Genomic DNA, 18,669 nt, shown 5'->3' on the forward strand with positions numbered 1-18,669 from the left:
AGCCTCTCTGGCTCCTGCTCTCCGGTCACCCCCCTTTATGAAGGAAAACTCACTAATTGCTCTGTCTTCTTGCAGCATTTTAACCAATATTTCTGACGTCCATCAAAACATGGGCTACTGTCCTCAGTTTGATGCAATTGATGACCTGCTCACAGGCCGAGAACACCTTTACCTCTATGCCAGGCTGCGGGGCGTGCCAGCAGAGGACATTGAGAAGGTGAACATCAGTTTGTTGTGACCACAGGGGAGATTGGCAAACTCTGTGCCTACTTTAGGAAGCACTATCATGTAGAGACAGGAAACTGGGCACGCTATCCACCCATTCCAGCAAATAGTCATGTTCGCCATTTGCCAACTGCTGACCTAGAAGCTGGATAGAACAGTGAACAAAACAGGCACACACATAGCAAGTCCCTGCCCTGGAGTCTATCTGGTAGTGCATGCATCTGTCTTTTAACCCAGCAATCAACATTCTTGAAATTCACCCTGAAGACACACATGTCAAAGTATAAAATGCATAAGCACAAAGTTATTCATTACACCTGCAATTGTAAAATACTGGATACCACCTAAATATGTAGGTGTAGTTGGCTGGATACATGTGATACACGTGATAGTCTTATGCAGCTATAGAGAAAGAAAAAGGATGAACTCTGTGGTCTATTACAGACTTATTGCCAATGTTATTTCTAATATTACTGTATGAGAAGAGGCAAGGTGTGAAGGTGAACATGTAGGATGCTACTTTTATGTAAGAAAGTAGGAAAATAAAGTAGCAGATGTATAGCTGCTTAGTTTTACAAATAGGACATAAGAGGGTAAACCAGACAACAGTGAGTGTGGAAATCAGAGGACAGTGGCGTGAGAGCGAGCTGGGAGGGGATGATGCTTCTCTGCAGTTATCCTTCTGTTTGGCTTTGACTCAGGCAAGTGTGTTCATGCTCCACAGATTCAAAACTAAGACGGAATCAGTAAGAGCAAGACGGGGGATGAACGTGAGAACAGGAAGAAAGCCTAGCATTGAATGTAATTGGAACAAACCAGTCTATTTTAAAGAATCATGCAGACAGTTGGTATTTATCCTTAGTCATGGGCAAGGCAGAAGGGACAAAGCCCTTGAGGAAGAGAGTGGACAAAGCAGTTCTGTAGAACTGTAGGTGTGTGATAGACTTGAGTAAATGAACAAATGTGTTGATGTTTTGGGGAGCTACTTTCCTTATTGTAGAAGAGGTGGCATGTCATTTTAGGAATAGGGGAGACAAGAAGGAACTCGGAGGAGTAGACTGGGACTGGAGATATCCCTGTGTACTCTTGACATGTTTATGTGTATGTAGGTGTACGCACATATGGCATACATAGTGTGAGTGTGTGTGTGTGTGTGTGTGTGTGTGTCTGTCTGTCTGTCTGTCCCGTGAGAGGACCCAGGCACAAAATACCCTAACGGCACTGAGCACACCTAGTGCTCAGATTTGGTTAAAGCTGCGGAACTGAGGAAGCCACGCTGGTGAAACCAAAGGTCGGGAAAAGCAAATTGACCTTCTGACCTTGAAGCGTGTGCTAGTGCATACCAGCCAGCAGGCGGCCCTGCTGCCACAGATCTGGGGCTGGCAGGAAGAGATCTGAGAACCTCTCTGAACTGTGTCCGGTGCCTGGGGCAGTCACTTGTTCATCATCCACCAGCTGAATTGTCTTTCACGTTCCTAGGTTGCTAACTGGGGTATCCAGAGCCTTGGCTTGTCTCAGTACGCTGACCGCCTGGTAGGCACCTACAGTGGAGGTAATAAGCGGAAACTCTCCACCGCCATAGCACTCATTGGCTGCCCGCCCCTGCTGCTGCTGGTGAGGACACCCATACCCTGCAGAGTTGAAGCATCGCTGCGTATCCTGGGCTGGGAAAGTTAGTTCAGGGCTTGCAGCTTTAGAAAAGAACAGTTTGCTTTTACCTGGCTCACTCATATCTTGTCCCCTTTGAGGAAATTAACCCAGTGTTTGGTCACAGCACAGTCTGGCCTTCAGTGCGTGGGAAGTATCCTGAGGGGCCAGAAGCTAAGAATGGGAAAGCTCCATCAGCTCCAGGGAATGTTGCTATCTGGTTAGAAATCAGGATGAGAAGGACTGTGTGGACAGGAGTGCTGAGCTGAGTCAGGGCCTCCAGGGACCCTCACAGGAATTTGGAGTAGACTAGAGTCCCTGAGTCCATGCAGTCTGAGTTTGAAGAGGACACAGGACATAGAGGGGACTGGAAAAGTTACCTGGGCTATCTCCCTCACCGACCCCTTCTAAGGCTAATTCTACTATTGTCTGTCTTTCTTCCTTTTTTCTTTCTTCCTTCCTTCTTTCTTTCTCCTTTCTCCTCCTCCTCCTCCTATTATTATTATTATTGTTATTATATTTTGTATTCCTGTGGTCTTAACTGTAATTTACTCATAGCTGACATAGATCTATAGTTGTACACCATGTTTCTGTGCCCTCCGATTCTCCTTCTGCTCTAGTGTTCTAGAGCTCATGGCTCTGTCGTGCTTGCTGGGAAGTGATTGTACACATGTCTGTTAGCCCAGGAAGGGTGCAGTGATGGAGAACGGCTACCTCCAAGTCCATCTCTCCCTGTTTACTCTCCTGCTCTACAGGATGAGCCCACGACAGGGATGGATCCCCAGGCACGCCGCATGCTGTGGAATACCATTGTGAGCATCATCAGAGAAGGAAGAGCTGTGGTTCTCACCTCCCACAGGCAAGAGATCCCCAGGGAGGTGGAGGGAGGGCGGAACATCCCCCATCTTCGTTCTCACGTCCTCTCTCCTGCTTGACAGCATGGAAGAATGTGAAGCGCTGTGTACACGGCTGGCCATCATGGTGAAGGGCACTTTTCAATGTCTGGGCACCATTCAACACCTCAAGTACAAGTAAGCAGATGGAAGGACATGCCTTCCACTACATTCAGTGGGTTCAACCAGGCCTTGAGTTCATCATGGACGTTTGGGACACTTGCCTCTTCATTCCATAGGCATTGGCCAATGATGGCCGGGCTAGACTCTCTGGAGGCCGATGGAGAAGGCTGGTGAGATGTTCTATACTGGGCTAATTGCTTGTGCCTGGAAGCTCATAGGAGTCTCAGCATGGGAGATTTCTTACTGGGGCATTTACGGAGCCTAGCAGGGAAGTAGGAGGACTACCTGGGAAGAAGGAGGGTCACCTGGGAAGTAGGAGGACTACCTGGGAAGAAGGAGGGTCACCTGGGAAGTAGGAGGACTACCTGGGGAGAAGGAGGATCACCTGGGAAGTAGGAGGGTCACCTGGGAAGAAGGAGGGTCACCTGGGAAGTAGGAGGGTCACCTGGGAAGAAGGAGGGTCACCATCACTGAGCTAGTGTCAACCCACAGTTGCCTACAGGTCCAGGACCCACGGCCTGTTTTATGACAGTCCACAACCAATGCAGGAATAATTAAGAGACCAAACAGCTAGGCAGAGACAGGCGGATCTCTGTGAGTTCAAGGCCAGCCTAGTCTACAGCCCTGACAGCCAGGGCTACACAGAGAAACTCTGTCTTGAAAAAAACCAAAATGAAACAAAACAAAACAAAAAAAGACCAAACAGCTTGAGAACCAATTTTCTTTTCTAAAATATTGTATCTGGTTAAGTTTGGGGGGGGGGAATTACCATATATTATATGACAAACTAATAATGCCAGTAATCTTGAACAACATATAAATGGTTAAAGATAATTCCTTATTTTTCCTAGCTTATAAGATAAAGCTAACAATTCATTAAAATGAGATTATTGTAACATCACTATCTTTCCTTGAATCCTAATATGCCTGGGAAAGAGTGGATTTATAGTTGTCACTCATGTATTTAACATGCTTATCAAGAGCCCAGGATATAAGCTACCAAGCTGGCTGGTAAAAAGAACAGAGAATCTAGCTTATCTGAGACCCAAATCTTGGGGAGTCCATGGGAGCATGTTGCATAGCAAACATCATCCTTCACATGCCTCAGGACGGAAAGATCTAATACGTAAGGTGCCTTTGGCAAATGGCCATTGGGCCCCAACTTCTCCAGTATCCACCATGTGGAGATTACAGAGATAGCTATGAGGATGTGAGGTCACCAGACCCCTGTGACCAACACTCCATGCCCAACTGCTAAAGAACATTTCCCCCACTATCCCTCTCATTCCTCAGTAGCCTCAAGATAGCAGAGGTAAGGGGGAGGGTATTCCCATGTAGAGGGATGGTGGATTTCCTGGAACTGGAAGGCTAATAGCATCTTACTGTAGAGACAGCCCTGGTCCATAGAGGAAGTTTTATAGAAAACTTTAAGTGACACAGTGTACCCACACACAGGTCATCACAGTCACCAGCCAAGGATGCACACTCTTTCTGGTGACCCGCAGACCTAGTGAGGAGAAGGGAGAAGCATTGTTAGTGCTTTATATCGTTGTAACAAAAAACCTGAGAAAACCCACATCAAGGAGCAAAGGCTGGCCAGCTCCATTGCTTTGGGCCCGGGGCAGACTATCACGGCCATGGTAATATGTGGTAGAGAATCCTGCTTACCTTAGTAGATTCCAGGAGAGAGAGAATACCCTTTTCAAGCACATGTCCCCATGCTCTTCTTCCTCCAACTAGTCCCCACCTCTAATGAAATCATCCACGGTTGAGGTGAGAACCCCCTCATGATCATATCATCCCTTAAGGTCCTACCTCTACTCAGTGCTGCATTGAGGACCAAGACTTCAATACATGAGTCTTCAGGAGATATATCCAAACCACAACCAAGTTCCACTTCCTTCAGGAACTTTCCTTAGGAAGTACTGCCTTCCCAAGACCTTTGTTCCTCCCTGGCAAATCTTAGAAAAGTTATTCAGCTTTCCCTACATCTGTGTGCTCCAGCCATGTCCTCGTGGGTGGGCTTGGGATCTCTACAAGGGGCTATAACCACCTTGAACTTCAGCAAGGATGTTTATCCAACTTCGCCACACAGACATTCAGACCTCCAGAAACTGATGCCGAACATTTTTTTGCTCCTAGTTTTAAATGTGGGTGGAAGGCCAATGCTGTGGGCTTGTAATCCCCGTTATGCCTAATGAGAGTACTCTTTGGGGACTGCCTTAGCTCCAATAGTCCTGTCCACTCTGTGCACTTGCTAGGTTTGGGGACGGCTACATTGTCACAATGAAAATTAAATCGCCAAAGGACGACTTGCTTCCCGACCTGAATCCTGTCGAGCAGTTCTTCCAGGGCAACTTCCCAGGCAGTGTGCAGAGAGAGAGGCACCACAGCATGCTCCAGTTCCAGGTCGCCTCCTCTTCCCTGGCCAGGATCTTCCAGCTGCTCATCTCCCACAAGGACAGCCTGCTCATCGAGGAGTACTCAGTCACTCAGACCACGCTCGACCAGGCAAGTCCACCCAGGGTACTAAGTGCCAGTCGGCTGTGCCCGCTGCATAACAGCACCTGACATGAGTAGTGGATGACATGGGGGCAGACAGGATGTCTTTAATTTTAACACATCGTTGGTTTATGTCCCTTAGAGTAAAATCTGGCATTTCAGAAATGGTTTTCTAATAATATTTCAGTCATCCACAAATTTCACTGACGATTTTTGTTCTTTTCTTACATGTTATTTCATGCTTGCTGGTACATGGTGGTAGCTGTTTTTGTTCTTTCCAAATCAATTTTTCATGTGTAATTTACAAAGAACAAAATAGACATATTTAATTGTACAGCTCAGTGAGTCTTTATAAACATTTATTCTTTGTGTAGGTATTTATTTATTAGTATAAATGTGATGTTTATGTGTGTGTGTACTTGCATGTATGCAGATACACATGAACGTGTGTGAATATGCATGTAGAGGCCTGAGGCTGATGCCAGGATCTCCTCAATTGCTCTTCCTTCCTATTCTTTGAGGCAGGGTCTCTCAGTCAAACCCAGAGCTTTCCAATAATATGGCTGCTCTTGCAAGCCAGCTTGCACCAGGGATCGCCTGTCTCCACCTTCCAAGGCTGGAATTACAGTTGACCACACTTACCCGGCATTTATGTGGGTTCTGGAGGATCTGAACTCTGGTCTTCCCACTTGTGTGATGAGCATTTTCAGTAGTTTAAGAGCTGAGTTGTCTCCATAGCCTGTCTTTACTCTCTTAATTTTGTGTCAGTGAATGCTGTCTACCAAAGACTGTCTTTCCACTCTTTGCTCCCCTGACAGTGCCTGACAAGTACTACTTCACTTTATTTTTGAGGGTCTTGTTATGTGAAACCCAGGACTGTATGTAAGCTTCGGCTTCCAAGTGCTGAGAATAAAGGCTTGTGCCACCATGGCTGGTGCCTCCCACTTTCTCTTTAAAATGGTTGTTGATATCTATCTATTTCTGTTGATTGACTGAGCAATAGATAGATAGATGATAGATAGATAGATAGATAGATAGATAGATAGATAGATAGATAGATAAATGACAGAGATATATAGATACACACACATTTCTAAATATATAAATGCAACCTGATCAGTTCTTATAATGTTACTTATATGCATATGTTTTTGTCCAACCGGTGCGCTCTCTCTCTCTCTCTCTCTCTTTCTCTCTCTCTCTCTCTCTCTCTCAGCCTTTCTTAGATGTCTGCAGTTCTTTGTGTAGGGTTGGGGCCTCTGAAGCTCCCCCACCATCCACGTTAGTGTGTCCACTGGTGTCACCCTTGTTTGGGTCCTTCTACTGTCTATGAAACTGACTACTCTAGGCACTTCATATAAGTGTAATCAAGTAGTACTTGTCATTTTGTTACTGGCCTAATGTCCCCAAGGGTTCAGCCCCACACTGTATCATGTGTCAGAATTGCCTTCCCTTTCAAGACTGAGTAATATTCAATTAGACCTGCATTTTACTTATGTATCCATTCATTCATCAGTGAATTTTTGAGTTTGTCCTGGGTTGTTGGGGATTTTTTTTATTTCCAATTTCTTGTTTTTAATAAACATCTTTAAAGACCATTTGGTAAAGCAGTGGAATCAGGCGAGTGTTTACCTCTAGAGAAACTCACTCACTTGCTTATCTGTACTTTCTTGCCACCCTTAGGCAGGTGACAGTCACATTGGACTCCTGCACAAATTGTGGCCACACTGCATGTGGCATGAAGACCACAGCAGAGAGCAGCTGCCTGTGCTCAGTTCCTGTTTTTAGAGAGCCGGGACTCTGCCGGCTGTCTTAGTTATCCCAGTTTCTCATGTCCGTGGCCCTTGGAATCCTCCAGCAAAACTCGCTTGGCTCGGGAGTCTAAGAAGCAAGCCTTGTCCAGGGCACTGCTGTGTGGGCTTGTGGCACACCACAGAAGGAAACAAACTACACCCACAGGGCCGTCCATCAACTGTGGGAAACACAGAGCAAAGCACGCATGTGGTGTAGGGTCCCATCTTTCTAGAAACATCTACTTTCTCTTCTCTTGCTTGTAGGTATTTGTGAACTTCGCTAAACAGCAGACTGAGACCTATGACCTCCCTCTGCACCCTCGAGCTGCTGGAGCCAGCTGGCAAGCCAAGGTACTCCCAACTGCCCTTTCCTAACCATGGCTTAGACAGGGCCTCAGCTCAGAGGCTTTGCTGGGCCGGAGGTGCTCTGAGGTTCATTTAGACGACACTCTGCAGAGAGCAGCCATGCCACATCCCCGCCTGTCCCTATCATGCCCGAAATCCTGCTTGCTTGATCCCAGCCGTCCTCACTAAGAACAGATCTCAGTTGAAGATTCACCAGTAGCTGAGCGGCTCCCACCTATAATCTGAAAACCATTTGGGGTGGGTGAATCACATCTTAAAAGCACTTATTCATGTGTGTGCATGAGTGTGTGTCCAACCCAAGTTGTCAGGGTTGAGGCACGTGCCTTTATCCAGTGATACCGCCTCACAGGCCCAAAGAGTATTTTGAAAGGAACTTTCCCGAACATTTTTACTAACAGCATAAAAACTAAAAATCTCCAAACTTCAAGTTTTAGGAATAAGCAGGGAAAGAGAGAATATTGAAACGTCTTGGCTGTTGGGATATCAACAACACTTCTTGGTCACACCTTGGAGCTTAAAAACATGGGGACTAATGGGCACTCCATTTAATGGTAGACATGTCTGGTTAGAGCCAAGGCTTTGGCCAGTTTGGGGGAGGTGGATTCTTTATTCTTCATGAAGCAATCAAGATAGTAAAGGAAGAAGTGATAGAAAGTGATGGAAGGTACAAGTTCTGTCCCAGGATAACGCCTGGGATGGACTTCCAGTTCTGCCCTAGCGCAGTGCTTACATCAGGAGAGTACCCACCCAGTTTCCCAGATGGAAAGAAAGCTAGAAAGAGTAGTGGGGTCCATGCCAGTAGCCAGATGGCTGGGCTTAAGCATGAGATTTTTAACAAGGACAAGTAACTGTGCCATTCTGTCCAGACTACTGGACAGCAAATCAAATCAACCCAAAGTATTTATTTAAAAAACCAACAAACAAACAAAAACACATGAAAAGCCTTATTTTCCGTAGGTTTCTCTTTCCTCCCAACCAATTTCTTGATTGCAATAAAAGTCAAATACAGCAGAAGAGCAAAGCATGTCTTTCCAAGGTCATGCTTGTAATGAATACTTCTCCATCCCATGGCTACTTGGCAAGGATGATTTTGTCTCTCCATCTGTCACCCTCCAGAGGGCCCGGAATGCCCAAGTGAAAATGCCCGTCCAGGGAAAATTCCTTTTGCCAATCTTCTAACTATTGCCTCTCATTTTTAGATCTTGTAGTTACTGTTGATACAGGCTGAAAAAAATTATTCTTTGAGGGTCATTTACAGTCACGGGTCCCTTTTATAACAGAGAACACATAGTTAGATAGCAAAATTATTTCTAAGAGCTACCTATGTCCCCTTCCACATACCACGACATACTCTTTATTTACTTATTTATTTTACCTATTTGTTTGTTTGTTTGTTGACTGGGTCTCACTGTGTGGTCCAGGTTGGCTCCAAAGCCATGGTCTGCCAAAGCAAGTGTGTGCTGCCATAGCCAGCAGCACAGTCCCTCCTACAGGACTAACACTAGCTGACCTGGACCAGGCCAGGTTGCTCACGGTCTGTGATTTGGACTGGTTGATTCCAACTTTTCCCTAAGTTCATGTTTCTATTGTGTTTATCACATTCTTTTTTTTGTTTGTTTGTTGGTTTTTGGGTTTGTTTGTTTGTTTGTTTGTTTGTTTGTTTTGCTTACCCATGTTCAAGAACCTACTGTAACACATTGGCTAAATTGCTATTTTTATAATAAATGTGTTATTCGGAAATCTAACTCTGACCTGTGACATACCATCTTCATAAAAAGTTTACACAAATCCTTTATATGGTATTATATATAAATCTGTCATAAAACAGATAGTAATTGAGTTCTTATCTACATTATCCTACTTAAATATCCTGAAGACAAGAAGCAGGTGCTTTACGTCAGTCAAGGAGCTCCAGGCAATGTTCCCAGTTTGTTCTGAGCAAACAAGAAAGCTATGCTTCGGGAAGTTCAGCTGCTGATGGCTTCACAGCTCCTGGTTTTGAGCAGGGACTAAACAGACATTTTATTATCTAGAAATCTACTTATCAGGGATGTTTTAAAGTTCTCCAAAGGACCCAGTCTTAGGAGACATCTCTTAGGATTCGGCTCCATACATTGTCACAATCTGTTTTCTGAAAACAGATGAACATCAAGGTCCTGGCAGGAGAGCTGGCGATTGAGGATCTGTTAACTTAGAAATCTCCTAAACAAGTGAATCATTTTACACCCATCACATTTGCTTTAGAAAATCAGGAGCAACTCAGAACAACGTCTGATTCTTATTTTTATACATAGAGGTTTCCCTACATCGTGTTTATCCTTCAGTTAGATTCTTCAGTGTTTAAGTACCTGCAGTCTTGACTGAGACCCTCGTTCTGTCTCAGAGCCTGTTCTTATCCCTACATCTCATTGTCCATTTCTTAAGAGGTTGTGTGTTTAAACCAGGTAATTGGACAAGCCACATTTCACATAGGCTGCGAAGGCCTACCTCCAACCCTCTCCTCCTCCTGCTCCCCCGACTTCACCGCTGGTATTGGATCATGAAGACAGCCTATAATTTATGATTAGAGATGATATGTCTCTAGCTAGAAAGGTTGAGTTAGAAACATGTCCATTTCTCTAGGACCCTGAACTTAGTGCGTAAGCTTGATCTGGATTCATTATCATGAACTCCATTTGAATCTCTCTTCATGCTATCTATATCCTGGTCAAATGATCTTTCTTCCCAGGGACCACCTCTGAATGAGCTAGACAAAGAGAGGTCTAGACAAGGGCTGAACTTAAATGGTAACTTCTTGGCTTTTAAGCCAGCAAGGTGATGGTGACTTTCTTGGGTTAAATAAAACACGCAGGGGAGCTGGAGAGATGGCTCAGTAGTTAAGAGCACTGACTGCTCTTCCAGAGGTCCTGAGTTCAATTCCCAGCACCCACATGGCAGGTCACAACTGTCTGTAATTTAAATTCCAGTGGATCTAACTCCCTCACACAGGTATACATGCAGGCCAAATACCAATGCACATAAATTAAAAATAAATTATTAAAAAAAAACAACACCCAGGGTTGGGAACTTAGCTCAATGGTAGAAATCCTTGTCCAACACTGAAAGGATCTAGGTTTGAACGCCAGCATGGGAGTGGAGAATATGGTCTCCAAAACATCCATTGGAAAGAGCACCAAGGGAATAGCTTTCTTCTAAAAATGTAAACGCACAGGCACATAAGTCTCTGTAAGAAATGTGTGGACCTTAGAGCACATCTGGTCTGCTCACTTCACAGCTAAGAACTCAAGGCAGCCCATAACCTTGGTTGTTCCATAGAATCCAAGTCCATTCAGCTGAGCGTCCTCCAGACCCTGCCAATGGCTATACCTTGAAACCTAAAAGTCTATTGCTCCAGAAAACCAGAAGTGTCCAGCTAACCTTCCACAGGGCTGATCCCAACCATGTTGCTTGTTCCATATAGCTCGAAGGGAAAGCTGGACGGCCGGAGACGCAGGAGCCTTTGCCCACAGGATCAACTGAACGACTGGCAAACATAAACAAGCCTGCCGAGGCAGAAGACAAACATACCAGGCGCCCACAGTGAACTCAAGGAGGCTCTTCCAGAAGGAAACCAAGACTCACTGGCTCACCGGAATTCCTGATGGCAAAACTGACCTATCCAAACATCCTGAACATCAAAGTAGCCCCTGACCAGTGGCTTTGCTTAGCACCTCGGCCATTCTGAGTGGATGTGCTTTTGTGGGGTGGGAGGCGTGTGGGTGTGTGGGTGTTATTTGGAAGGAGGAATAAAATGCACTCTCCTTGTGAACTACTCATTAATCTTCCCTAAACATGGCTTCATTAGTGTTCAGCATATGGTATAGTTTCAGACTTTCTCAGAGGGGAGAGGAGTAGTCACTTACAGCATGAGGGATTCAGAGAAGCATGAAGTCCATTCTTGTCTACCATATGGGTCCCAGGAGTCAAATTTGGGTCATCAGACTTGGTAGTAAGCATCCACTGAGCCATCTTGAATGCCCTGTAAACTATTTTGAGTGACAATTTATTCCACTTCTCTCATCCCTCCACTAGATTGCAAGATTCTATAGATCTTCAGTCTTACTCGTCTTTGTAGCCTTTGCTATTTATATGCTCTTTCCTGATGTTTTAACAACATACTAGATTTTCAGTAACTACTAAGTGGGTAGCATGAAAATGTTATGATTCATAACAGTAGCAAAATTACAGTTATGAAATAGCAATGAAAATAATTTTATGCCTGGGGGTCACCATGACATGAGAAATTGTATTAAGGGTTGCAGCATTAGGGAAGTTGAGAACTGGTGAATTAAATTAAGCTTGCCTTACCCTAAATTAACCTAATATGATAATATAGTTTTAAAACCAGTGGCTGGAACCCAGCTAATTGCAAGTATTCTGCCAGCCACAGACTACAAACTGAGGAAATATGTCCATTTAAGGGACAATCAGACTCTACGCCCCCAGGCTACTTCTCTGTCCTTCAGCAGCGTTTTCTGACTGTGTTCTAGCGCTCTCTGGACCACCTTCGCCACAAGTACCATCTGCATCTCAGTCTTTGATCTGCTCAATTAACCCCTGTTGAATGTGTCTAACATTTTCCTTCCTAAGAGGTAGGAGTCAGAAGTGAGCTCTCAAGTAGAATTCCAGGACTGCTAATGACTAGATAGAGTTGCCTGGTCAGGGCCCATTGTACCCTTGGCCTCTCCCAGTCACTGGAGGTCAAGGGTGAGTTCTTTCTTGGATCCTGAACTCCACAAACCTGTGTTCTAAACTCTTTGGATTGATTTAAGCAACTCGTAGATTAGACTGGGTCCAGAATGAACTACATCCAATATCTAACTGTTCAGATCCATTAGCAGCCCCGGCTAGGTACATTTTGATAATGGGTTTATCTAATTAGAGTCGTCTTCTGGGGTTCCAGATGATTTTATGTATAAGTGTTATAGACCAGACCTTATATAAATTAAGGAAAATGTCTTGCTTATTTAGAGATTGAATCATGCTAAAAGTATAATGGGCTAGACATGGTGGTGCTCCTCTTTAATCCCAGCACTGGGGATGCAGGCGCAGGCTGATTTCTCTGAGTTCCAAGACAGCCAGGGTTACATAGAGAGACCCTAGTTGAGAAAGTCAGTCTTGTTTGGAAAGGTCAACAGTGCACCCCCAAGGCTTCACTGAAGCCACACATACACACACACACACACACACACACACACACACACACACACACACACACACCAGCACTGAACGAAGACTGAGCATCCCAAAAATTTTCTCTGACCTACACCCAAAAGACAATAACAAGGCTCTTTTGACTTGTGGGATGATGTAGATTCTGGGTCTGACATGTTTTCTTAGGAGCCTCATCTTTCTCACTAGAAGGAACCACAGTCTTTGTTTTAGGAAGAGAATCATGGCAGCCCTTTAACCAAATGGCATTGACCTCTGACCCTAGTTTTAAACCTGCCATATTATGCTAAACCTGTTAAGCTTACTTGTCCATGAACATAATCATGGGCTTTTATACCAGAGCATGGCAACAACCATGCCCGCCTATATTATATTGTGCAATTAGATCGAGTAGCTAAGGCATGTCTAAATTACTTAAAAGCACCGCCAGCAGCAACCTGATTGGCAGAACTTTCCTTCACGGTGGCATTGGGAAATGAACTTTATTTACAAGTCCTCACATTCTATGGAAAGTCCACTAAAATCCAAACAGCTCTTTCCAGTCAGTAGACTAGCAACTCCTGCAACTCTGGCCCTACCTCCTAATCACCATCTGACATGTCGGGTTTTAGACTGCCTCTTTGTTGTCTTGGTCTGGATGATGGTACATAACCACACATCATGAAAAAGAACCCAGTCAATCCAGTGACATCACATAAGCCATTACTCAGCCATCAGTGGTGGGTTCGGGTCTTGATTATACAATACTGGAAACACAATATGTCTTTTGTTTATTCTGGGTTGTTTGTTTGTTTGGTTGGTTGGTTGGTTGGTTTTTCCAGACAGGGTTTCTTTGTATAGCCCTGGCTTTTCTGGAACTCACTCTATAGACCAGGCTGACCTCAAACTCAGGGATCTGCCTGCCTCTGCCTCCTGAGGGCTGGGATTAAAGGTGTATGCCACCACTGCCCGGCTTCAATATCTTTTATAGATATCTCATGGATAGGTTTTCTGTATTTGGTAGCAATTATGTTGGGGTTTTGTTTTGTTTTCCCTTTCTCAATGCTGGGAATCCAATCTAGAGCATAGCACATGCTAGACAACTGTCTTACTACTGAGCCACAGCCCAGCCCACAACTGGGATATTTTGCCGGGGTGTGGGTGGGTATCTTGTGCGCTGAATTAAGTCTATTTTGTTTTTTTTCTCACTAGAAGTGGTTCTGTACCTTTGCAGCATAAAGGGACTATGGGAAAGTGGTTTTTCTCCCTGGACTTTGCTCAGGAGCTGTGTGGACTCATAGGCAAACAGTTTTAACCTGTCTCTGATCAAACAGAGACACTGTTTTCTAGCCAGCCACTGTGAGGGCATGTTGGGTCACGGAGAATATGAATGCCCTGTCCTGCCTCCACACTGCATCAGATGTTACTCCTCATTCCTGCCCCTCACATTACTTCCCCTGAAGTGTTTTGTCAGGTGTTAAATGGGATACACTGAGAAGTTGATCAGTAATCAGTATTATTGTATGAATATCCTAGAACATGTATATATATGTAAACCTACATAGTCTGGCCTATAAAAGGCTGCAGGGGCTGGCCTACTTTTTCCTTAGCATGTTACCGTATTACTGCTGCAGGCAAATGTAACACAGGGGGAAGGGTGTGTTTATACAAACAGAAAAGGCACTGAGAAAACACAGTTTAGAACTTGAAGGAACTCAGCAGGAATAGAGGCTGAAAGGAGAAGTATCAGCTCAGGACGCCCAGGAGCAAGTTCTCAGCACAAAGAAGATTGATTTGTCCCAGAGTGACAGAGGGCAGGGATGAGGGACAAAAACAGGAGCTAGAGTGAGAGGGTAAAGGGGAGGGATCAAAGGAAAGGGTGCGAGGGCATTTGTCTTGGGGTGGGGACAAAGAGCTGCCTCTGGAGAGAGAGGAGACGGGCGTGGCCCAGAGGAACATAGCTGGTTATAAAGGTACAAAGGGAAAGCCTGTGTTAGGATGAGGTGTTTCATTTTAATTGGGCGTGTTAATTAGGGCAGCCAAAGGGAGCTTTTGATGGCTGGACTTCGACACTTTGATAGCTGGACCTTGGTGGTCAGCCTCAGGAGCAGGAAGTGACCAAATAAGGGAATAGACCTTGGTGGCTAGCTTCAGGAATGTAATCTAATGATTTGTCAGCAAGGCAGGGTGACTGGGAGAGAAGGGCAAGGCCTGCCAGAGCCATGCCTGCCAATCAAGCAGGTCAGAGTCCCTTCAGGGCTGCGGAACCTTTAGTGTGAGTGGGTGTGTGAATGTGGAGGCCCAGGACATGTGCACTCCTGTAGACTTCATAGACACCATATATTCAGTTTACACTAGATTTGTTATTTTATCTTTCTTCGATAATATTCATTTTATCGTACTGAAGCTTTTTGCCACCAAAAACTATTTTTTTTAAGCTTTCAACTTTTTAGGACACTGCTAAAAGCACAAATTCCTACAGTTGCACAAAAATAGTTCCTTTATACCCTTATTATATAAGCTTTCTTTCTACTAAAAAATTTGAGCCAGGTTCTTATGTAGTTTATGCTAACCTCAAACTTAATTTGTAGTTAACAGTACCCTTGAACTCCTGATCCTTTTGTCTCTCTGCCTCCTGACTGCTGGGATTACTGGCTTAAACTACCATATCCAACTAAATGTTTTATTCTTTTACTATTTTACTTTTTAAACTTTTTGGTTAGCGATCAAGACACAAGCTTAGAGTTATTCAGAGTTGAACCACCAGTGTCCTTGACCTCCTCAGTTCTTCTCATTGGAAAGTTTTCAGGGTAATAACTCACTCGGAGCTGTCACCTCCTACAACAACATCATCTTCTGCTGGAGTCGCTCATGAAAGCCTTGCAACTTGCCAATACCAAGGGACATCAGTCCTTTCAGTGTGCAGCAGGAACAGTATGTCATGGTGACTCAGCTCTTCTCCCAAGATGCACTCTTGAATTGCCATGCCAGCAGAGCAGAGAAGCATTGCTTGGAGAAAGATCTTTCAAGGATTTCTTGCTGTTACTGACGTTCCCCCCACATCACACATCAGCCCTTTTGCTGGCGTCGCGCCCACATCGCAATATCGAAGTGATACCTTCCCTTCAAACACCACTCTGCTTTGCCCAAGCCATAGCGGTAGCAGAAAGATGACGTCACTGCAGCCCATGATGCTTTGCTTGCCTTGCCCCCTTTGCACAGATTCACTTGTAAGCCAACAACGCAGCTCGAACATTCCTCTAGTCATGAAAATGTATGCTCTTGGGGTCATGTTTTCAAACTTTTGAAGATTATTGAGGGCTATAGAAACTTCGGCTAAATTCTGTGGCTCTTCTTGGCCGCCTTCTTCTTCTTCTTCTTCTTCTTCTTCTTCTTCTTCTTCTTCTTCTTCTTCTTCTTCTTCTTCTTCTTCTTTTCTTCTTCTTCTTCTTCTTCTTCTTCTTCTTCTTCTTCTTCTTCTTCTTCTTCTTCTTCTTCTTCTTTCTTCTTCTTCTTTTCTTCTTCTTCTCCTTCTCCTTCTCCTTCTCCTTCTTCTTCTTCTTTCTTCTTCTTTCTTCTTCTTCTTCTTCTTTCTTCTTCTTCTTCTTCTTCTTCTTCTTCTTCTTCTTCTTCTTCTTCTTTTCTTCTTTTCTTCTTCTTCTTTTCTTCTTCTTCTTCTTCTTCTTCTTCTTCTTCTTCTTCTTCTTCTTCTTGGACTTCTTCGGTTTCTTTTTTCCTCTCTCTTCTCCAGCTATGTGTCCCTCTTCTTGTGCTAACAATTCTTTATTAGTCACTTCCTCAGGAGCTCCTAGGTATCATCCCCTGTCACACCCAGGTCCAGTGTGTTGCCAGCTCAGCTGCAGCCTTGATGAGTTTGGCAAGCTCCTCATCTTTGGTAAACCTTTTAAAACCATGGGCAATCCTCTTGTCATAAGATGCCACCCTGACACTCCTTGATGATGTCACCTCGAATCCAACCAAGATTCTTGATGCAGTCATGGAGGTTTTAATCCCCCAAGGAGCTGCCTCTGTGTCTTTCCGTTACAGCAATGGCTTGGGCAGAGCAGAGTGGTGTTTGGAGGGAAGATATCACTTCGCTAATTGTGATGTGAGTGCCGCGCCAGCAAAAAGGCTGATGTGTGGGGACATCAGCAACAGCAAGGAGATCCTTGAACGATCTTTCTCCAAGCAATACTTCTCTGCTTTGCTTGGCATGGCAATTCAAGACAGCATCGTGGGAGAAGAGCTGACTTACATGTTACCAAGCCGTTACCATGACTTACTGCTTCTATCACATACTGGTGGTATAGGCACAATGCCACGTTTGAAAGCTTTGGGGGCTCTCACTATGCCAGATCACAAAGGGTTTCAATGTGTACCTTGCAGCAGTACCCTCAAGCCAGACTCTGAACTGTCTGTGGTAGCCTTCAATCCAGCATTGACTTGCCCTCCTGAAGGTGAAAGTCCCCTCAGGCATTCATCACCAGAATAGGGGAATTTTGTCGACATTAAACATTTGCTCCAGTAAGTAATTTTTCCCTGAAGTCAACTCACCCAGAGTTTCCAAAATTTCTTTAGCTGTCTTCACATTGCAATTCAGAGACTTGACATCCCTTACACATCACATAGTGAATAATCTTTTTTTAAAAAGAAAAAACAAAACAAAACAACCACTTAACTCACTCAGGGCTAATAGTAAACCCAACATCATTGCTTGGCCCAGTCTTTTCTTTTAATGTTGAGATCAACCTTTGTGCTTCGGTTTTGATTGCCATGGTACTGACAGGAATATGCTTCTGGGCCTGGTCTTTGGTCCAGATCACTGGAGGTTTCTCCACAAGTGATAGAGGTCCTGGTGGGAATTTTCATAGTCTCATTGCCTTCTGTGAAGCAGATTGTTGAATCCATTGCTCTGATTTTTGTTCATCAAGATGGTATCTTTGATTGAGGGGTCATGACTGATGATCACTCAGTGACCATTGCTGACTTCTCCCCTTCACAGTCTTTACTGCTTTTAATTCTGTTTCTGAGTCTATCATCTCCCCTTGGTCTCTTGCTGGTGAAATTAGCAGTGGATTTGGAAGTCCTGATGACCAATACAAGATTAAATCAAGCACAATGGGGACTGTTGCAATCCAGAGATACGGAACAGAGGAGACACATGAGGCTGTTGCCGAGTTAACACAGCCCACTGCTTTACAGGAAGCTTTTTTTTTTTTTTTTTTTTTTGACAAAGAAACAGCACATGCCAAAACAACAGTAAAAAGGGCTGTTATGTGAAATGCATAAAACAGTAGCATAGTCATTTATTATCATTGTCAAGTATTATGTACGTTACATAATTACGGTTCTCTACTTTTATTTGATGGGCACCCAGTTGAGGTGCTTGTACCAGCATCACCACAAATATGCGAGTGATGTTTTCTACTGCAATCTTACAATCACTGTGAGATCACTGGGTGCCAAGGATTTTCCAGCCCCAGTCTGATCTATGGGACCATCGTACACACAGCCTCTCATTGACTGAAGTGTCCGTATGTGGGGACTGATTGTACTTCCATAACCAGAGCCCATCACTGCCCATAGCCAAAGCTAGCACCAACCTTGAAAGAGAGGAAAGTGTGTTGGATTCCTTTCGTAGGGAAATATTCTAATAGAGTTCCCAGTGGCTCCCCCACTTTTTATTTGTGTATTTGTTTTTGAGATAGGATCTTACTATGTAGCTCAGGCTGTCCTAGAACTCACCACATAACCCCAGCTGGCCTTAGACGTGAGGCAACCCTCCCGTCTTAGCCTCCCTGATGTGTTATTTTCAAATTTGAGAATCCTGAAGACTTGTGTACCACCATCCTTTGTTCAACAATGCTCTCTATGATTAGAATAGCAAAAACATGAAGAAAACACACAGGGTCATTCAAGTAATTTGGTGT

At 44.4% G+C, this 18,669-nt stretch overlaps 1 protein-coding gene across 1 annotated transcript in view; it reads left to right on the forward strand.

Moving 5' to 3' along the window:
• The window catches only part of Abca4 (ATP binding cassette subfamily A member 4), a 126,128-nt gene extending 114,828 nt beyond the window's left edge, over positions 1-11,300 (forward strand). The window contains exons 42-48 of the mRNA XM_059266177.1: positions 76-217; positions 1,705-1,839; positions 2,628-2,731; positions 2,811-2,903; positions 5,150-5,399; positions 7,448-7,534; positions 11,010-11,300. Coding sequence (XP_059122160.1) covers positions 76-217; positions 1,705-1,839; positions 2,628-2,731; positions 2,811-2,903; positions 5,150-5,399; positions 7,448-7,534; positions 11,010-11,132 — 934 coding nt within the window. The 3' untranslated portion in view covers positions 11,133-11,300. The remainder of the gene's footprint in view (positions 1-75; positions 218-1,704; positions 1,840-2,627; positions 2,732-2,810; positions 2,904-5,149; positions 5,400-7,447; positions 7,535-11,009) is intronic.
• The last annotated feature ends 7,369 nt before the right edge of the window (positions 11,301-18,669 follow it).

This window comes from Peromyscus eremicus, chromosome 6 (genome assembly GCF_949786415.1).
Source record: "Peromyscus eremicus chromosome 6, PerEre_H2_v1, whole genome shotgun sequence".
Taxonomy (NCBI): Eukaryota; Metazoa; Chordata; class Mammalia; order Rodentia; family Cricetidae; genus Peromyscus; species Peromyscus eremicus.